The 21,709-nt window shown below is 41.0% G+C and overlaps 2 protein-coding genes across 2 annotated transcripts in view; both read right to left on the minus strand.

The window, feature by feature from the left end:
* The window catches only part of ipo11 (importin 11), an 880,228-nt gene that overhangs the window by 157,732 nt on the left and 700,787 nt on the right, over positions 1-21,709 (minus strand). Inside the window, exon 27 of the mRNA XM_085965921.1 lies at positions 8,559-8,654. Coding sequence (XP_085822047.1) covers positions 8,559-8,654 — 96 coding nt within the window. The remainder of the gene's footprint in view (positions 1-8,558; positions 8,655-21,709) is intronic.
* Positions 12,207-14,268, minus strand: LOC147123350 (uncharacterized). Its single transcript, XM_085971343.1, has one exon. The coding sequence runs from the start codon at positions 14,168-14,170 to the stop codon at positions 12,344-12,346; it is 1,827 nt and encodes a 608-aa protein (XP_085827469.1). The 5' UTR covers positions 14,171-14,268; the 3' UTR covers positions 12,207-12,343.

Consider the following 21,709-nt stretch of genomic DNA (forward strand, 5'->3'; position numbering starts at 1 on the left):
GTTTTGGTGATGTTTTGGGGCTTGTAGTATTTATAGGTTTGACAGATCTTCCTGTCAAACTTATGAATGAAGCATTCCCTGCTACCATTGGCTCTCCATGGCCCACGTGATCCCAGGGGACGCATCAAACTAACTGCGCCCCTGGGATACACAAGCACTGCGCACCGGCAGTTGGAAGAGGCCCAGGATCGGAATTCCACGGGGCCCCACAGCTCAACGGCCAGCGCGCAAGGTAAGTGCAGGTCGGGGGCTTGCACCCGCGGGGAAGCCCCCGACCCGAATTTCTGATCTTTAACCCCAACTCCACTTTCCCCACCCGATCTCCTATAAGATCATGGCTGATTTTCAACCTCAACTCCACTTTCCTGCCCGATCTCCATATTGCATGATTTCCCTGGAGTCGAAAAATCTATCTATCTCAGCTTTGAATATACTCAAAGACTCAGCATCCACAGCCCTTTGGGGTAGAGAATTCCAAATATTCACAACCCTGAGTGAAGAAATTACTCCTCATCTCAATCACAAATGGCCGACCCCTTATCCTGAGACTATTCCCTCTAGTTCTAGACGCTCCAGCCAGGGGAAACAACCTCTAAGCATCTACCCTATCAATCCCCCTCAGAATCTTGTATGCTTCAATGAGATCACCTCTCATTCTTCTAAACTCGAGAGTATAGGCCCAATCCAGTCAATCTCTCCTCAAAAGTCAACACTCTAATACCAGGAATCAATCTAGTGAACCTTTGTTGCACCGCCTCTAAGCAAGTAAATCGTTCCTCAGATAAGGAGACCAAAACTGTGCACAGTACTCCAGGTGTGGTCTCACCAAAGCCCTGTACAATTGTAGCAAGACTTGCTTACTCTTGTACTCGAACCCCCTTGCAATAAAGGCCAACATACCATTTGCCTTCCTAATTGTTTGCTGTACTTGCATATTAACTCTCTGCGTTTCCTGTACGAAGACACCTAGACTCTTTGAACACCAATATTTAATAGTTTCTCACCATTTAAAAAATAATTGTTTTTCTATTCTTCCTACTACACATTTCCCCACATTATACTCCATCTGTCACCTTATTGCCCACTCACTTAACCCGTCTATATCCCTTTGCAGGCTCTTTGCATCCTCCTCACATCTTACAAATTGTCAGCAAAGTTGGATACATTGCACTCGGTCTCTTCATCGAAGTCATTAATATAGATTGTAAATAGCTGAGGCCCAAGCACTGATCCTTGTGGCACCCCACCAATCTGAAAATGACCCGATTATCCCTACTCTCTATTTTCTGTCTGTTAACCAATGCTCTATCCATGCTAATACTTTAACCCCAAACCCATGTGCCCTTATCTTGCTTAACGACCTTTTATGTGGCACCTTATTGAATGCCTGTTGGACATCTAAATATACTGGTTCCCCTTTATCTGCTAGTTACATCCTCAAAAAACTCTAATAAATTTGTCAAACACAATTTATCTTTCATGAAACCATGTTGACTCTGCCTAATCATATGATTTTCTACCAATAGATTCCAGCATTTTCCCGACGACCGATATACACTGCTCCATTGTCTTGACTATTCGCTTTAGATTTCTAAATTTCCCCTCACCGACCCCTGCTCCCCCTTTTTAGTTTAAAGTCCCATCTACAGCCCTAGTTATTCAATTTGCCAGGATGCTGGTCCCAGCCCATTTTAAGTGGAGTCCGTCCCAACGGAACAACTCCCTCTTTCCTCAGTACTGGTGTCAGTGCCTCATGAATCAAAATCCCTTCCTGCCACACCACTCTTTGAGTCATGCAATTAACTCTCTAATCTGCTTGTCCCTATGCCAATTTGCACATGGCTCAGGCAACAATCCAGAGATTACTAACTTTTCAGGTTCTGTATTTTAATTTGGACCCTAGCTCCTCAAACTCCCTCCGCAGTACCTCATTCCTAGTTCTACCTATGTCGCTGGTTCCTACATGGACCACAACAACTGGATCCTCCCCCTTCCCCTCCCACTTCAAATTCTACTCCAGCCCCGAGGAGATATCCCTAACCCTGGCACCGGGCAGGCAACACAGCCTTCAGGACTCCCGGTCACGGCTGCAGAGAACAGTATCTATCCCCGTGACTATACTGTCCCCTACTACAACATTCCTTTTCACTCCACCCACGTGATTCGCCTCCTGTACCACGGTGTTGTGGTCAGTTTGCTCATCCACCCTGCAGACTTTGCCCTCATCCATACAGAACCTCATACCTGTTGGATAAGGGCAAAGGCTGAGGCTCCTCCAGCACTGCACCTGGGGTCCCCTTACCTGCCTGAGTTGCAGTCACACCCTTCTGTTGCTGACCACTAACCAGACCTGTGCCACTACCTAACCTAAGAGGTGTGACTGCCTCCTGGATCAAAGTGTCCAGGTAACTCTCCCCCTCCCTGATGCCGCGCAATGTCTGCACCTCGAACTGCAGCTCAACAACTCTGAGATGAAGTTCCTCGAGATGCAGACACTTACTAGACGTGGTCGTCCGGGATCACGATGCTCTCCACAAACTCCCACATGCTGCAGTTGCGGCACACCACCTGCACTGCTATCCCTTGTTTTATTTACTTCATTAATTAGCATTTATGTATTTAATTAACTTAGCTTATCGTTTAGATTTTTAACCAATTACTTGATCCAGTTTAAGTTATAGGTAGATTAAACTAAGTATTTACCTATAATACAAGCACTCTCTTTCCCCCTCTGCTCCTAATTCCCACCCTCTCCAAATTCCCAAATTTAACACTCTGTTTAGAAGCACTCCGTTTAAGATCACTTCTTGCAGGCCACTCTGTGCGTCAGCAGATAGTGCTACCCAGGTCCCTTCCACCTGATGCAAACGAGGAAAATAAATCCGGTGTATAACCATTGCTCATGCTCTTTCATTGTGCCCAAGATAGGTACGGCAGTTTTGTGGTTACATTATTGGGCTAGTATCTAGAGGCCTGGATTAATAATCCAAAGAACGCAAGTTCGAATCCCACCTTGGCAGATGAAAATTTGAATTCAGTTTTAAAAAGCTGGTACAAGTAAAAGTGACCATAAAAGCTGTCAGATTACTGTAAAATCTCAACTGGTTCACTAATGCCCTTTAGGGAAGGAAACCTGCTGTCCTTACTCGAACTGGCTTATATGTTATTCCAGTCCCACCTGGCAACCTACTCAGTTCTATCAAACCACTACAAATCCTGGAAATCCCTACCTAACATAATTGTGGACGCACCTTCACAACATGCATTACTGGTTAAAGAAGGGATTAATACAATTGTAATGAAGGATATTAGCTCTGATGATGTGGAATCTGTATGGGTAGAATTGAGAAATACTAAGGGGAAAAAAACATTAGTGGGAGTGGTATATAGACCTCCAAACAGTAAGGCGGAGGTTGGGGATGGCATTAAAAGGGAAATTAAAGAAGCGTGCAATAAGGGCACAGCAGTCATCATGGGTGACTTTAATCTACATATAGATTGGGCCAACCAAATTAGTAACAATACTGTGGAGGAAGAATTCCTGGAGTGTTTACGGGATGGTTTCCTGGACCAATATGTCGAGGAACCAACCAGAGATCAGGCCATCTTAGACTGGGTATTATGTAACGAGAAAGGATTAATTAGCAATCTTGTTGTACGAGGCCCCTTGGGTCGGAGCGATCATAATATGATCGAATTCTTCATTAAGATGGAGAATGAAGTAGTTGACTCAGAGACAAGGGTCCTCAATTTAAATAAAGGAAACTACGATGGTCTGAGGAGCGAGTTGGGTAGGATTGAGTGGGGAATGGTGCTCAAAGGGTTGACGGTGGATAGGCAATGGCAAACATTCAAAGACCGAATGGATGAGCTACAGAATTTGTTCATCCCAGTTTGGCATAAAAATAAAACAAAAAAGGTGACTCAACCGTGGCTAACAAGGGAAATTAGGGATAGCATAAGATCCAAGGAGAGGACATATAAATTGGCTAGAAAAAGCAATAATCCTGAGGATTGGGAGCAGTTTAGGAGTCAACAAAGGAGGACAAAGGGATTAATTAAGAAAGGGAAAATAGAATATGAGAGTAAGCTTGCAGTGAACATAAAAACTGACTGTAAAAGCTTTTATAGATATGTGAAGAGAAAAAGATTAGTGAAGTCAAGCGTAGGTCCCTTACAGTCAGAATCAGGGGAATTTATAATGGGAAACAAGGAAATGGCCGACCAACTAAATACATACTTTGGTTCTGTCTTCACAAAGGAGGACACAAATAACCTCCCAGAGATGCCGGGGAACATAGGGTCTGATGAAAGAGAGGAACTGAAAGAAATCAGTATTTGTAGGAAAATGGTGTTAGGAAAATTGATGGGACTGAAGGCCGATAAATCCCCAGGGCCTGATGGTCTACATCCCAGGGTGCTTAAGGAAGTGGCCCTAGAGATAGTAGATGCATTACTGGTCATCTTCCAGAACTCGATAGACTCTGGAACGGTACCCATGGATTGGAGGGTAGCTAATGTTACCCCACTATTCAAAAAAGGTGGTAGAGAAAAAGCGGGGAATTATAGACCGGTAAGCCTGACATCGGTAGTGGGGAAAATGCTAGAGTCTATTATAAAAGATGTAATAGCAGAGCACTTGGAAAGCAGTGACAGGATCGGACAAAGTCAACATGGATTTACAAAAGGTAAATCATGCTTGACTAATCTACTGGAATTTTTTGAGGATGTAACTGGTAAAATAGATAAGGGAGAACCAGTGGATGTGGTGTATTTGGACTTTCAGAAGGCTTTCGATAAGGTCCCACACGAGATTAGCGTGCAAAATTAAGGCACATGGGATTGGGGGCAAGGTATTGACTTGGATAGAGAACTGGTTGGTGGACAGAAAGCAAAGAGTTGGAATAAACGGGTCGTTTTCCGAGTGGCAGGCAGTGACTAGTGGGGTACCGCAAGGCTCAGTCCTAGGACCCCAGCTGTTCACAATACATATTAATGATCTGGACGAGGGAATTGGATGTAATATCTCCAAATTTGCAGACGACACAAAGCTGGGCGGGAGGGTAAGCTGCGAGGAGGATGTCGGGAAACTTCAGTACGATTTGGACAGGTTGGGTGATTGGGCAGAAACATGGCAAATGCACTATAATGTGGATAAATGTGAGGTTATCCACTTTGGTGGCAAAAACAGGAAGGCAGATTATTATTTGAATGGCAATAGATTGGGAGAAGGGGAAGTGCAGAGAGACCTGGGTGACCTTGTGCACCAGTCGCTGAAGGTAAGCATGCAGGTGCAGCAGGCGGTTAAGAAGGCAAATGGTATGTTGGCCTTCGTAGCAAGAGGGTTCGAGTACAGGAACAAGCATGTCTTGCTACAGTTGTACAGGGCCTTGGTGAGACCGCACCTCGAGTATTGTGTGCAGTTTTGGTCACCTTACCTGAGGAAGGACGTTCTTGCCATGGAGGGAGTGCAGCGAAGATTCACCAGGCTGATACCTGGGATGGCAGGAATGACGTATGAGGAGAGATTGTGTCGATTGGGCTTATACTCACTGGAGTTTAGAAGATTGAGAGGGGATCTCATCGAAACCTATAAAATTCTGTCAGGTCTGGACAGACTAGATGCAGGAAGGATGTTTCTGATGGCCGGGGAGTCCAGAACCAGGGATCATAGTCTAAGGATAAGGGGTAAGCCATTTAGGACTGAAATGAGGAGGAATTTCTTCACCCAGAGAGTGGTGAACCTGTGGAATTCTCTGCCACAGAGGGCGGTGGAGGCTAGTTCATTAAATATATTCAAGAAAGAGTTGGATATATTTCTTGAGGCTAAAGGGATCAAGGGATATGGGGAAAAGGCAGGGACAGGGTACTGAATTTGGATGATCAGCCATGATCACATTGAATGGCGGAGCAGGCTCGAAGGGCCGAATGGCCTACTCCTGCTCCTATCTTCTATGTTTCTATGTTCTGGAAGAAGACCCACAACCACCTTCTCAGGGCAACAAGGGATGGGCAATAAATGCCTGCCTGGCCAGCAATGCCCACATCCCAGGAATGAATTTTATAAAAAGTTGGACATTTTTATTAAGCAGAGGTAGTGGTAGAGGAACAGCAAACAACTCAGACTTCCAGTCTGAGGTGCTCCTGTGCTGTTAGGGAGTATCTCAGTGTTCTCAGCAGCCATGGATACATAAGTTAGCCATGGTCCACTACTGTCTCTCTCCTTCAAATAACGCATGCACCATGGACGCAAGCCATGATGTTTTTGTGGTCAACTCCTGAACGTTAATTGAGTTCAAACTATTTCTGTTCATGAAGGCCACGGGATTGTTAATGAAGAGCCATGGTGTCATCTACAACATCCTGCACTCAAAGGAATCCTGCCATCCAGTGAAAGCTTTGTACATTGTTCAGCTGATGCCTGAAGTCAACAAAGGCAGGTCCCAAGATAGTGCTACATGTGGACAAAACACCTCAGTTGTCTTACATCTGCAGTTGTTGTCCCCTCAAGGAATCATAGAATAGTATAGCACAGGAGGAGGCCATTCGGCCCCTCGAGTCTGCACCGGCTTTTTCGAAGACCAATCCAGTTAGTCCCACTCCCCCGCTCTTTGCCCATATCCCTGCAATTTTTTCTTCTAAAAGTATTTATCCAATTCCCTTTTGAAAGTTACTATTGAATCTGTATCCCCCGCCCTATCAGGCAGTGCATTCCAAATCCTAACCACTCATTGTGTAAAAAGGTTTTTGCTCATGTCGCCTCTGGTTCTTTTGCCAATCACCTTAAATCTGTGCCCTCTTGTTATCGTCCCTTCAGCCACTGGAAACAGTTTCTCTTCATTTACTCTATCTAAATCCTTCAAGATTTTAAACATCCCTATCAAATCTCCTCTTAGCCTTCTCTGCTCCAAGGAGAACAGCCTGATCTAAATCATACAGCGCTATAGGAACCCCCAAAGGAATTACCATCCTCAATGTTTTGTATAGTGCAATTTAAATGGCAGTGGCAACCAATAATTATGAATGTAAATATTGGTAGGGAGAGGGGAAAAAAAGCAAAAATACCAGACTATTGAATAAAACCAACTAATGCATGGAGCAAAATGTAATTGCAAAAGCAAGCACTTTTAAGAGGAACTCAAACAATTTCCCTTTATAGGCCTAGTTGAGCAGGCCAGGTGTCAGGATTCATGGCGTGTTCATTTTATATGGGCAAACTAGATGCTGTGGATGCAGAATCGACCAAAGTAAAGAAATCCAGCTCGGGTTGCCAACCCTCCTGGATTGTCTTGGAGTCTCCTGGAATTAAAAATTAATCCCCTGGAAGCAACCAGAGAGTAAAATCATACAGTATTAACAGCTGGCAACCCGCAGTAATATAACAATAATTAAGAACAAACTTGCATTTATATAATGCCTTTCATGAACTCAGTGATTTACAACCAAGGAAGTACTTTTGAAGTGTAGTCACTATTGTGCAGAGAGAGTGAGGTGAATCTTGACCAATCAGATGTTCTGAAGACGTCGTGTGACATTGAAGTTTTCAAAATGTGGTTTATTTCCTGGCATACTGTAACCCTTGCTACAGAACCTGCCACTGCTGGAGCTGTGCACACATAGTTTCTTTTTAAATATATACATGTTGCAAAGTTGGAGGAGATCAAAGGAAATAATGCAACGCAGCAACTGTACCCAAAGTTGTCTCAAACAGTTGCTGCACTGTTTATTGGTATACGCGAGAGCAGAGTCAGTATCAGATTAAGCCATTTCTGAAAAGGAGTTATGTGCAATGCCCGGCAATGCCCAGACCTCAAAGCCCACCATTACTCTAACAAAATCCTGGCAATAAAACCCAGTTTTCATCATATACAAATTTATTTTGAGCAAAAATAAAAAGTGCAAACAACTCAAAGAACCTCCCAATTTCAAGTATGATCAAAACATCAATATCTTTACTTACTGCACAAAACTAGAAATGGTAAATTTTAAAACAATGTTTCTTTAGATAATAATGGATTCATAATTTTTTTTGCCAAAGTTCAATGCAACATAATAGGCTTTTAGTAAATATACAATTTGAGTACAAGAATTGTGAAATAGGCTTGTAGTTGAGTAGGAATCAAACTCCTCTGAGGCATAATCACCAAGATGTGCCTTTTCAACTGCTTTTAAACAAAAACTTGACATACCTAATGCTCCCATGGGAAAAATAGGATTACAATGAATTGGCAGATTAAATTATCCTGGAGAACCAACCTATATATGAAACATGGTCTCACTATTAAACATTGTGGCCTGTCAATTAATGTCCCAAGGCGATAGGGTCATTGACAGATGCTTCGTCATGCAGAAGCTTATGCAAGTCCTCATGTATAGGGGTAGAATTTCAATTTGGCGCCCGGGCATAAAACTGGTATTTTGGATCGGCTGACTGTTATAAAAACTGCCCGGTTGTCATTTCCATTGTATCCCATTGTTTCCAATGAATGCAGTGCATATAATAGAATTTGTTGTAATTTGAAATTCATTCATGGTCACAGACAGAACTGCTTACTTACTCTTTATAAGTTCCTGTGTCTGGATCCTCTGACAGGACGTCATGCAATGCTTCCACACAAATGTTTATAATGCCGCAGAACTTATCTTGGATGACACTGTAAAAGAGCAGGAAGCAGCTTAAATTGTGTGATCTCTACAAAGTTTGCAACAGGAAGTCTGATCTGAAGCAAATCAAAAGAGAAATGCTCTCTGAATAATTTAAAATACCATAATAGAGAATACATATTAATCACCTTGATATGTATGTATAATTTCTAATATAAATGAATAAATGAACAATAGCAAAACTTCGTTCTGCTTCAAGTCCTTATTCTATAAATGAATAAACAGTTGAGAGTTAGCAGTGTAACTGCCATTTATTTTACTTAAGCGAACAAGCATCGCAGTGACCATCTCTTTTGGAGTTTTTCTTCAATATACACTGATAGGCAGTATTGTTTGCAGTTGTTCTCTATACTGAATTGGTATTAAGGTTTAAAATCAAATATGACAGGTATAATCTCTTATTATTTGTGTTTTGTGTTAAGCCAGTCACAAAAATTAATCTTATACTGAGTAACAGCAATTTAAAGAACTGCACCAATTCGATGTAGTATCAATGACTCTAAATACATTGGCTTATATAGGGTGCCTTTTTAAGCTCTGCCCACTGTGCAAGAGGCAATGGCAGAAAGGTACTAGCATCACGGTGCATTCTGACTTCTATCTAAATTATCTTTAATAATGCAAGTAATTAGAGATGAGGATTTGGATTTAAATTTAGATAGATTCCAACCGCTGCAAAATCAATAAAACAATCAGAAACAATAATGTCCCCTTTCCGCAGACCGCCAGTTGAGGCACAGTCCCGGGGCAGCATCACAGAAGTGAACCACACTGACAGAGCAATCAGACTGATGGGAATGATCAGACATATCATAAATCTCTCTCAAACACACACATTCACGACAAATCCCCTTGTAGCCTTTCCCTTCTGGATGATGACATCAGGAGCCTTTGAAACATTTTCCAAATAGCAATGTGCACGGAGTGAATAAAAGGAATGGTGACATTTTGTAGTGCTCACAAATACCATTTTTTTAAAAATTTTTTTTTTTTTTAAGGCACAGGCACATCAACCAAATCTGAGCAAAAGATGAATGTCATAAATCCAAATTTGACCAATTTGAAATTTATTCAAACTCCTACTCATAAAGGTGACAGTATCCATATCATGGAAAAACTTAATAGCAAGCAGTGAAATGCAGTAGATGACAGGAAACATAATATGGGCTGGATTTTCGGACCTCCATGGGTACGTATGAGGTGTGTACACACCCATAGGGGCCTCACAAGTGCCGGTTTCAGGCATGCGAAGCGTGTACACTTAAAACCAGCACTTGCGATCCGTCAAGAATCCTCTCGACAGATCATCCGCCTGCACTGGAGAAGGGCCTCCGCGGGCAGGGAGTTCCACTTTCTGCACAACTTCCGCCCGCTGAAAACCTTTTAAAAATCTTACGTCTGGTAAAAGGCGTAAGGCCTGCTTTTATCAGCATAAGAGTTTAAAAAAATAAAACATTTTCACTCATTTATAATTTTAAAATACTTTAAAAAAAAAGCTGTTTATTTTTAGCCCCGTAAAAATCTTTAATAATTTTTTCCAAAAAATTTAATTTGATTAAAATATTTAATTTAATGTAATTTTAACTAATTTTATATAGGTGATTTTAAAAAATTAATGTTTAGCTTTGTTTTTTCAGTGATCCCCATTCATACTTTTGACAGATCTGTGCCGAGAAACCGGTCAAAAGTGTGAAGGGGGATTCCCTTCTTTGATTGGTTCCCCATGGCCCACATGATCCCAGGGGCGCTTGCGAACCGCATGCGCCCCTGCGATACCTGGGCCTTTGCGCATTTCGTAGAGCAGAGGCCCAGGATCGGAAGTCCCGAGACCTACGGAGCCAGCAGGTAAGTGTGTAGATTTGTTCCGATCGGAAGCATCCGCCTGCAGGAAGCCTCCAATCAGAAATTCAGGGCCGATCGGAAAATAAGATCACTTCTCAGTGCAAAGCTAATACATGCATAAAAACTATGCCCTAAAAATGTACTATGCTTCATAAAACATACATAAACTTGAAAACAAATTTAAAAGTGCTGAACAATACTTTTCAAAAAGATCTGCAAGGCACAAGAAGCTGAGCCAAGCATCTTTGCATAGATAATAGGTGTGCGATGAATCTTGTTTTAAATTAAACCTTTATTTGAAGGTAGACAAAAAAAGTGCATTTAGAAAACATTTATAAAACCAAAGTAATTTAATTCACAGATCTATACTTTAATTCATGAATCCACAATATTACAGATGTATCAAAGAGGAAAGATTACCAGATTTAATGCCAAGAATGCAGGATAACATTTTAATTAACTGGAAAAGCAAATTCTTTTGAAGAAATTGTGATTTTTATTTGAGTAAGATTGCATTAACATATTTCCTGGAGTTAAAAGTCTGCCTAACAAAATGTTATACAAAATATTGAAAATGAAACAAAAACTAAACATATATGTAGCCAAGTCGGCTAAATGTAGCATCAACAATCAAACAAGCAGCATTATGGTGATCCAGGGTTTACTAAGGTAGGAAAAGATGACCCAAAGCAAAAGTGAGAGCAATCTCTTTGATTAGTTTTGGCTGTGGGACAAGTACAATCAAAATCTAGAACATCCACAAACTACACAATGTTATCTGCTTAATTCATATTTATGACAACTTTTGCTGGCATCAGCTGATGTCTACTTGTGTATGGTCAGAAAGTAATACCAGAATACAGCACAGATTAGAAGAAAACCTGCTTGTTTGTAATATCAAAGAGACCATCACTGTGGACTCATTGATGCACTTCAACCAACAACTGATTTCTTCAGAAATTCTGCTTTTTTTTGATGTATTTGTCACGGACTGACAAGCAAACATGGTGGCATTCTCATAGTAGCACCATCATATTTGATGTGATTGTGTTATAAACACTGGGACCTCAGATGTTCAGTGTCTCACCAGATGCAATATACTACTGGTATTTTGATAGCCTTTAAAGTTCATTTAAAATGGATGTCAAATCTGGGTGAATGAAATCTTATAGAAATATATATACACTTTGTGATACATTTCCAGTAAAATCTCCAAAACGAAAACACTCTTAATAAGGTACAGTTTTCTCTACCACTTAAATTTCAGACTAAAATATGACATTGACGTTGGTGCATAATTGCAAGCTCACCATTAACATGAAGAACCACCAAGAAATGTGTACAAAGCTTTTGCTCATACGGTATTTATTGCTTAAGCAAGAAGAATATGCTGGCATTCCTTACACTATAAGGAACTATCCCACTAAACCACTGGGAGGCCAGCAATTGCATACTTTGTATCCATTAAATTAATAAATGAATACCATCTAAACATTATTGCAGCTCTTAACATTAAGTGTGTTTTGGGAGTTTTAAAAAGCCAGATTGTTTGTTCTTCACAACTTCCTGAATTGCTGGTACTGCTGAGGCGGCATATAATGTAACAAACAGGAAGTTTCCATGCTGCAGAATAAACTATTTTAAACATTACAGTTGTTTGAAATACACGTTTTTGGTACACATGATAAAGTATTTTTGTAAAATCTTGTTCTGCACAGGAGTTGCTTGTAAGTAGAAGGGAAAATTCATGATACATGCACGCTTCAAAATGTAGGTCATTGCTATTCTCGTTAAACGTTAAACTTCTATTCAGTGTGCATCAGAGATATAAACACAGTCATAAAACAGAGTGCTCAAAGAGTATAACTTGTGCCTGATTATCAGGGTGTGCTATCTTTAGGATACTAGTCTGGTCCACTTCAGGACTTGCCACAGGTTCTGGACGTATAGCCTGCACTGGATCCGTCACATGATACCTTGCATATGGATACACACTGTAATACTCGAGAATATTGTCTCCTTCAGCCTCTGTATCCTTAAGTTTCTGACGCAACTGATGAACTTTGTATATCAGGAGTAAAACTGCTGCACACGCCAAGATAAAAAAGGCTAAGAGTATATCAAAGGCTTGGTTCAGCTTTGCTAAATTTTGTTCACAGATTAATAAAGGTTTGATCGAGATAGATGCCATTTCTGAACCTGTAAATGTGGTTAAATTTACAGGTGCATATTCAATTGTTTGCTGCACTGGTAGCATACTTGTGAACTGCTCAGTGTCTTCTGCTGCAAGTGCTGCATTTCTGAAGTCTTGCACTGTTACAGAATTGTGCTCCAGTTTGAAATAAACATTCGGGGCATCCGTTTTCACTGAATTCAACACTATACTAGTAGTTGGAGATCTCATTTCAGTATCTAAACCCAAAGGTGCCAAAGTGATATTGCATCTGCCGATTTCACTTATACTGATGAAATGCAAGGGCTTACCACGCAGTTGGGATGGACTACGACAACGAATGTTTAATCTAAGTGAGGATGACAATAGCCATCTACGCAAATTGAGCAAGTTACAGTTGCAATCCCAAGGATTACCATTGACCAGTAAATGAACGAGAGAAGCCAGTGGCCTCAGGACCTCAGGATGCAAATTTGTAAGATGATTATTGGCCAAGTGTAGGACTTTTAAAGTTGTTGCCATTCCTTCAAAAGCATCTGACTCAATAAAGGATATATTGTTATGGTCAAGCTGCAAATACCCTAGATGCAATATTTTAAAAGCATCAGAATGAACATGAATGATGCTATTGTTATTTAGTGCTAAATGTTTTAAGTTGTTCAGTGTAGCAAAGCCATCTTTTGCTATGGCTTTTATTTTGGCATTACTGAGGTAAAGATATTTGAGATTTTCGAGTCCACTGAATGAAAAACGATGGATGAGCTCAAGTGGGTTATTGGATAAGACGAGCCTTTTAAGGATCTTAAGTTGAACAAAAGTATTTGATGGGATCCATGTTAAGCAATTGCCCTGCAGATCGAGAAACTCCAGTCTTGTGAGCTGCCTGAATGAGGAATTAGATATCCATGAAATTCTATTGTTAGCAAGATGCAGTGTATGAAGACTCATCAAGCCCATGAACATTCCACCACTGAGCATGCTAAGGGAGTTTCCTTCGAGTTGTAAGTATCGAAGGGCAGTCAAATCAGAAAACAATCCTCCTGGAATGGAAAGAATTTGATTATGTTGTAGGTATAAATATCGAAGTTCTGAAAGACCTCCAAAGATCCCCGGACTGAAGTGCTGTATCTGGTTATTATTCAAATGCAGGTAGTACAAGTTGATGAGACTAACAAAAGCTTGAGGATGTACATAAATGAGACCGTTATTATCAAGGAAAAGTGCTGACAGTCTGTTAAATCCTTCTAAATCCTTAGAAATTATATTGGAAATGTTATTGCTGCTAAGGTAAATCAACGAAGTGGTCTTTGCGAAATTTCGAGGAACCGATGTTAAACCTAAATTGCAGCACTGAACCAGAGTCCTTGTACAACGCTGACAAATAGAAGGACAAACCAGTGAATGGCCTTGAGGCATCAGAAGAAGAAAGCCAACCAGCAGCTTGACAACTGTTGTTAGGTAGTATTTGTTGGTATTGTAAAATCCATACATTTTCTTGCTTTCTTGTTTTCTTTATAACCTATTGTTTCATCAATGTAAGAAGACAGAATACATTACCAAAGGCAGACCTAGTTCTGCTTCAATTTTACTTCTACTTTGTGACAAAACTACAAAACCATTATTTTATCTACACTTTACATTTAAAAAAGAGATTTAAAGAAAGACTTGTATTTATAAAGCGCCTTTCACGGCCACTTGATGTCCCAAAGCGCTTAACAGCCAATTTGCGCACAGCAAACTCCCACAAACAGCAATGTGATGCTGACCAGATAATCTGTTTTTTAGTGACGTTGATTTGAGGGATAAATATTGGCCAGGACCCCAGGGATAACTCCCCTGCTCTTCTTCGAAATAGTGCCATGGGATCTTTTGCGTCTGCCTGAGAGCGCAGATGGGGTCTCGGTTTAACGTCTCATCCAAAAGGACGGCACCTCCGACAGTGCAGCACTCCCACAGCACTGCTCTGGATTGCTCAAGTCTTTGGAATGGGACTTGAACCCACAACCTTCTGACTCAGAGGCGAGGGTGCTACGAATTGAGCCGCGGCGGATACGACTTCTTAAATTCCCTATTTTAAATTATTTTCTGTCCCTTTTTAGATTGCACCAAATGAGACATAACAATCCCCAGCTGAAAAGGTGCTCATACCACTCTTTATCTAAGCACAAGAACTCCCCTCATTTGGGTTTTGGACCACCCAACATTCAAAAATGCATAATCTCAATAATGCTGCATCAACATAAGTAACTCTTCAATAATTTATTTTTCCCTTCTCATAATGGTGTCAATTTCTTGCTAGGGTGTCCCTCTGTGGGTGCTAGGCACGCACCTTAACCTCATCCAACTAGCCATTTTTCACGTGAACTTTTATAAAGCGTGTTAGGAGGGCATTCAATAGTGGGCTCTAGGTTTTCCGGTCTCATCCCACTGGTTTTCTGGTCAATCAGAGGTGGAGAGGGTCAGAAATGAGTTTCAGATGCTCTGCACTATGTCCCTATCTCCCCTTTTCTCTGCTGAGCGGTCCTTGTATCATAAAATGCACCCATCCATATGCTGTCCAATGCATGCAAATTGAATTACGATGAGGAGGAACACTTTGCTGTGTTTCCTGCTGTTTGCCTTGTTTCAATGCTGGATACCAGGGCCAACTGTTATAACCTAGCACCCAGAGTTCAAATGTCAGCAGAGATGCCTTCATTTTTTTTTTAGGAAAGGAACCTGTGCATCACACTCAGTTCTGCCAAAGATATACCACAGGAGCAGCTTTTAAAATTTTGATGAAAAATATTGGCGATTTCTCAGGCTTCTCAGGAGCTGCCTTTTTCGTTCTGCTGTGGTAGGTCCCCAAGGCTTGCCGCAGCAAGACTCCATGGTTGCTAGGTTGGGAGGCTGGGTGTCTCTGGAAGTCCCATCTCAGAGGGAATGCTCTCCTCTCCCCTCCCACCGCCCGCCCCCACCCCCCCACACACAATTGGAAAGCCTAGACTTGAGTCATCACAGCTGAGGGCTAAGCCCATTCCATAGAATCAAACAGCACGGAAGGAGGGCATCCAGCCCATCGTGGCTGTTCTGTCTCCTACATTACAACGGTGACCACACTTCAAAAATACTTCTTGGCTGTAAAGCACTTTGGGACATTCGAAGGTGCTATATAAATGCAAGTCTTCCTTTTTTTTATTTGAAAGAACTATCCAATTAGTCCCACTCTCCCACTCTTTCCCCATAGCCTTGCAAATTATTCCTTTTAAAGTACATATCTGTTTCTCCTTTGAAAGTTACTACTGAATCTGCTTCCACCACCCTTTCAGGCAGTGAATTCCAGATCATAACAACTCACTGCTTAAAAACATTTCTCCTCATCTCCCCTGTGGTTCTTTTGCCAATTATCTTAAATCTGTGACCTTTGGCTACCGACCCTTCTGCCAGGGGAAACAGTTTCTGCTCCGGTACTCATCTAATATCCACACAAGTAGATTTCCAGCAGAGTTCAATGGATAGTGATGAGTAGTAGAAACTCTGGCTAATTTTCTTTTCCCTAACCTTGAAATGCTGAGGCCAATTAGTTATCCTACCTGAAACCAGCTATCTACACAGACTAGGGAATCGAACCTGGAACTCTTCCCGGTTTGTATGGCTCAGCTACTAATGCTGAGTCACTGGGGAATCATTGACCTTTTGAGCAACTTATGCAAGATTTTTCCAAAAACTATGAAAAAGAATGTCAGAACTAAACTATAAAAATAAAATTCTATTTTGAACTAGCAAAATAGGCTATAAAGTCAAGGTGATACCAATGGATTTCTTTCCCATATTTGGCCCCGAGATGAGTTTCCGACCACATATCCGCGCCATCAGTAAGACCACCTATTTCCACCTCCGTAACATCACCTGACTCTGCCCCATCACAGCTTATCTGCTGCTGAAACCCTCATCCATGACTTTGTTACCTCTAGACTTGACTATTCCAATGCACACCTGGCCAGCATCCCATGTCTACCCTCTGTAAACTTGAGGTCACCCAAAACTCTGCTGCCAGTGTCCTAACATGCTCCAACTGCTGTTCACCCATCAGCCCCGTGCTTGCTGGCCTACATTGGATCCCGGTTAAGCAATGCCTCGACTTTAAAATTCACATCCTTGTTTTCAAATTCCTCCATGGCCTCACTCCTCCCTATCTCTGTAATCTCCTCCAGCCCTACAATTAAATACTGAATCTATACATATCAGCAAATAGAAATATTTTAACCTGGCTCTGAGAACATAAATTCGCAAGTCAGTTATTAACCTTATTTGGCATCAATAGATTTTGACAGATGCTGAAAGGTTAGTCACTGTAAATGGGAAAATTTTTGATATTAGTGACAATTTGTGCAATCTTCTTTTCCGGGAGGCAGCTATTATTAGGTATCTCATTACTGAGCAAAACTGTGCTCTACAAAACAGCTCAATGAGCAAATTCGTTTCACTATTTGTGAACTCCATTCATATTTTTGCACTGACATCAGAATAGAATTCCAATTATTTTAATTTATTCTAAGATTAAGAGATAGTCTATGAATCTATACATTAAACTCATTGTACTTTCCAATCCTCAGCCTTAAAGAGTTGGAAAATCATTTTTCAAGTATGTTCAATTTTTAGAACTGGTTGTATTTTGAAAAGCAAAAGTGGCAGTGAATGCTCAAAACAAAAATTCCTCTTGTATGAAATGATCCATTTTGCAGCATTCACAAGCTATAGTAAAAATAGTGACATTTTCAACACTGCTTTTAAACATTTTATTTTACAGCAACAGATCATGTGGGAAGTGCACAATACTACTTCCTTTTTAAAACTAACCTCCCTTTTCTTCTCCTGCCAATATTTTCTGAGAATTCTCCTTCCCTCCCCTCTTGAGGGCATTGACTCCTTGCAGGAGGATGCTTTCACAGGTCCAAGTGCTCTCTGGTACCAGCATCAATGGCCATTATTCATAAGAACATAAGAATTAGGAGCAGGAGTAGGCCATACGGCCCCTCGAGCCTGCTCCACCATTCAATAAAATCATGACTGATCATCGACCTCAACTCCACTTCCCGCCCGATCTCTAAATCCCTTGATTCCCCTAGAGTCCAAAAATCTATCTATCTCAGCCTTGAATATACTCAAAGACTCATTTGTAAGCATTGGCAGAGAGTCTTGATAGACTACCTCAACGTAAAACATCACAATCAAACCTGATCCCGTCCTTACTTGATGTCCATAATTGTATATTTTCCAACATAAATATCTGAATAGAGACCAAGAGCAAAAACCATGGTCGGTTTTCCACTCTCTAAGCTAAGGGCATAGAGGTCAACTGTAGAGACTGCCCTAGGTTTTTACTACCCATTAAAGGTGGGCAACTGGCCTGCTCTGCCAATGCCAATGTTAAACAGGCCGCTAGAATGTATTTGACCAAATCTTAGTTAACAGATTTCTCTTCACTTGACATTACTAGTCAGAAGAACCTCTCCCTACAATCATAAATTTGAAGCACAGAAAAAGGTTATTCAACCTAGAGTATCCACATCAACTCTTTGCTCGAGCAATTCAAAACCAATTCCACTGTCCTGCTCTGCCCTCTTCCCACAGCCTTGTACCTTCCTATGCTACAAATAGGTATCTCTTTTTCCTTGAGATACAATAAGCTCATTGTGTGGAACTTTTCATTTTACTACTGCTTGGTGCAGTGGTTTTCTAATGTACAACGACTTGCATTTATATAGCGCCTTTAACATAGTAAAACGTTCCAAAGCACTTCACAGGAGCATTATCAAACAAAATTTAACATCGAGCTACATAAGGAGGTTAGGGTAGATGAGGTAGGTTTTAAGGAGCGATTTAAAGGAAGAAAGAGAGGTAGAGAGATGGAGAGGTTGAGGGAGGGAATTCCAGAGCTCAGGGCCTCGGCAGCTGAAGGCACGGCTGACAATGGTACTTTATCACCATGCTACCAAACAGGTACTTTGTGCAAGCAATGTTTTATTGGAAAAACACACTGCACATCACCTTGATTCAATTGACACTATTAAGTTACAAATTTCAAAAAGCTTGAGTAAAAACAGAGACTTTAAACACACAGTCTCACCTGAATGAATCAAATAATGCTGCTTTAGGATATAATTGCTTCGTTATCACAAGAGTTCGAGATAATGAGCACGCACATATTTTAAAAGATGGATTTCGGTTTATGAACAAAAGGCTTCACTCACAGGAGGGGAGTGGAAAATCTCAACTTCAGGAACTGTACACATCCCTTTGGTGTGTATCCGCAGTCTGGCAGGAACTTACTATTCTTAATTTTCCTCTATAGTGATTGGACATGATGCATATTTCCATGGAAACAGGAAATGGTGTAACAGGACAAAATCTGATTGTTCATTGTAGATTGTTTCTGGCAAGGCAATTTCAGCTGCATCTGGTCTTCAGAAAGTAGTTGAAGAACTCATTTCAGTTGATCAGAATTAAATTTAGCCTGATAATTAACAATAACTTGAGCAGGTTGACATGAGATTTGGCAAACAAACCCACTTCCCGACAAAGGAACTATTTGTTTTAAATCATTTTTTATACCTTTAAGTTAATCATCTTTGCCAGAGCTAGTTTCAAAAGAAACTGAAACAAGCAATGTTTCAATCCCAAAGAATATGGGTACTGGAGATAGTGCTGCAGTCAGTAAAGTTCCACTGCCATGGTAACAATGTGGTAATTGTATTTCAGCAACTTTACATGAAATTATAATGGTCAAAAGGAGTCAAGTAACTTGTTCAAATATTATATTCCTCAAGACAATGAAATACTAACGTGTCTTAGTGAAGAAGCAATCCTTTTCCTGGGTGGGCCTGTAAAAATCTGCATCTAGAGATGCATTCTTCCATGTACATAAAATTTGCTACAAAACAGAAAAGTCTGCAACTTCAACATTTCGATCAGATTTTTAAAAATATAGTCCAGGAAAGTCTGATGACCCTTCAAATATATTTTGTCTGCTAAAAGTCCCTTATTTATCCTAGCTCACGGAAAAATACTACGGGCCGTATTTTGCGACCCCTACAGGTGTGTACGCGCCCGTAGGGGCTGCGCAGGTTCTGGGTTTAGGCACGCGAAGCGCATGCGCAAAAACCCGGAACTTGCGATCTGTCAAGAATCATCTTGACAGATCATCTGCATCCCCGGGAAAAGGGCATCCGTGGGCAGAGAGTTGCGCTATTTGCCCAACTTCTGCCCGCTGAATGCCCGTGAAATTCTTACGCTTGGAAATAGAAAAATAAAATTTTATCACTCATTTGTACATTAAAAACCCTGTCCAATAAGGTAAGTTTATTTTTAGCTCCATTAAAACATACATTTTTCAAAAAATTAAATTTTTATTTAAAATATGTAATTAAATGACATTTTAATTAATTTTAAATATGTAATTTCAAATTTTTTTTATTTCATGTGTTCGTGTATTTTTTAAGCGCTCCCCATTCATACTTATTGGAGTTCCGTTCTTATGGATTCCTTCTTTTATCGGTTGGGCCGGCCTACGGATCCCAGAGGCGCTTTCAAACAGCATGCGCCCCGGGATATGTGGGTCTCCACCCGCGCATACCCGGAGAGGCCCAGGATCACAAGTCTCCATACCTCCCGGGCCACCAGGTAAATTTGCAGATTTTTTTTTTTTTTTTTTTTTTTAAAAACAGGTTGGAGGCATCCGCCCACGGGAAGCCACCGATCACAAATTTTGGGCCTTTAAAATGAATCTCAACAAAAATTTCAATTTCAATGCCTTCAAAATTAGAGGTGTGATTTTAGAATTAATATTACATTACTACATATACTGAGGTCAATATTCAGAAATTTACTACCTATAAATTATTCTTGGTAAGCTATTGTTAAAGTATCTAAAACCAAAATTTTGCTCATTGCAATAAGTTGCGCATTTTCTTGTCTGCAGTAGGTATTTTCCTTCCCATCTCCCGTTCCTTCCCTCTGCCAAGTCACTTTGCAACTGTATTTTAACACTAAATGTATCCTGGACTAATGCTGTCTGATTAACAAACCCACTCATTTGTGTTTTCTTCAAACAAATTCTAACCCCTGAACTCTGCCTGGAGCAAGTTTGAAGCTCACTAAGCATAACCTCAGTGCTTTTAAAACAATAAAACAGCTCAGCAGTATCTAGCAGGAAACATAAGAATTAGGAGAAGGAGTAGGCCATACGGCTCCTCGAGCCTGCTCCGCCATTCAATAAGATCATGGCTGATCTTCAACCTCAACTCTGCTTTCCCGCCTGATCCCCATATCCCTTGATTCCACTACAGTCCAAAAATCTATCTATCTCAGCCTTGAATATACTCAAACACTCAGCATTCACAGCCCTCTGGGGCAGAGAATTCCAAAAATTCACAACCCTCAGTGAAGAAATTCCTCCTCATCTCAGTCTTTAACGGCCGACCCCTTATCCTGAGACTATGCCCCCTAGTTCTAGACTCTCCAGCCAGGGGAAACAACCTCTCAGCATCTACCCGGTCAATCCCCCTCAGAATCTTATATGTTTCAATGAGATCACCTCTCATTCTTCTAAACTCCAGAGGGATGGAAGGTTTGAGTCTAGGAATAAGGAATGCTTCAGACTTAGGCCACAAAGAGGGGCAACCCATGGCACTGAGGATGCAAGCAGAAATGCACCCCAGCAAACTCTGTTAATGACCAGTCTTGTTTGCCCAAGAGAACTCCTGTTGTGTTATGAGCAAACACCCCACCCACTCCAAAATTCATTAAACTGAGAAAAGGACAACCTTAATTTGAATTCAATGTGATACTGGTGTATCGTGCAAGATGTAGTTAGTTGCAGGACAAAGTAAAATTGAAAGGTTGTTTCACCTGAAGGTACAGGGCTAGGTCTGGTAAGTTCTGCAAAATTAGTGTGTGGCTGTGGTGCAACAGTTGGGGTGTACAGGAATGGTGAAGAGAGATGCTCAGAAAGCAATGTCTGGCATGCTTGATGGGGGCCTTGCTGGATTC

Source organism: Somniosus microcephalus, chromosome 2 (assembly GCF_052327205.1).
Source record: "Somniosus microcephalus isolate GS21.2 chromosome 2, FLI_Smic_1.0, whole genome shotgun sequence".
NCBI classification, from domain to species: domain Eukaryota; kingdom Metazoa; phylum Chordata; class Chondrichthyes; order Squaliformes; family Somniosidae; genus Somniosus; species Somniosus microcephalus.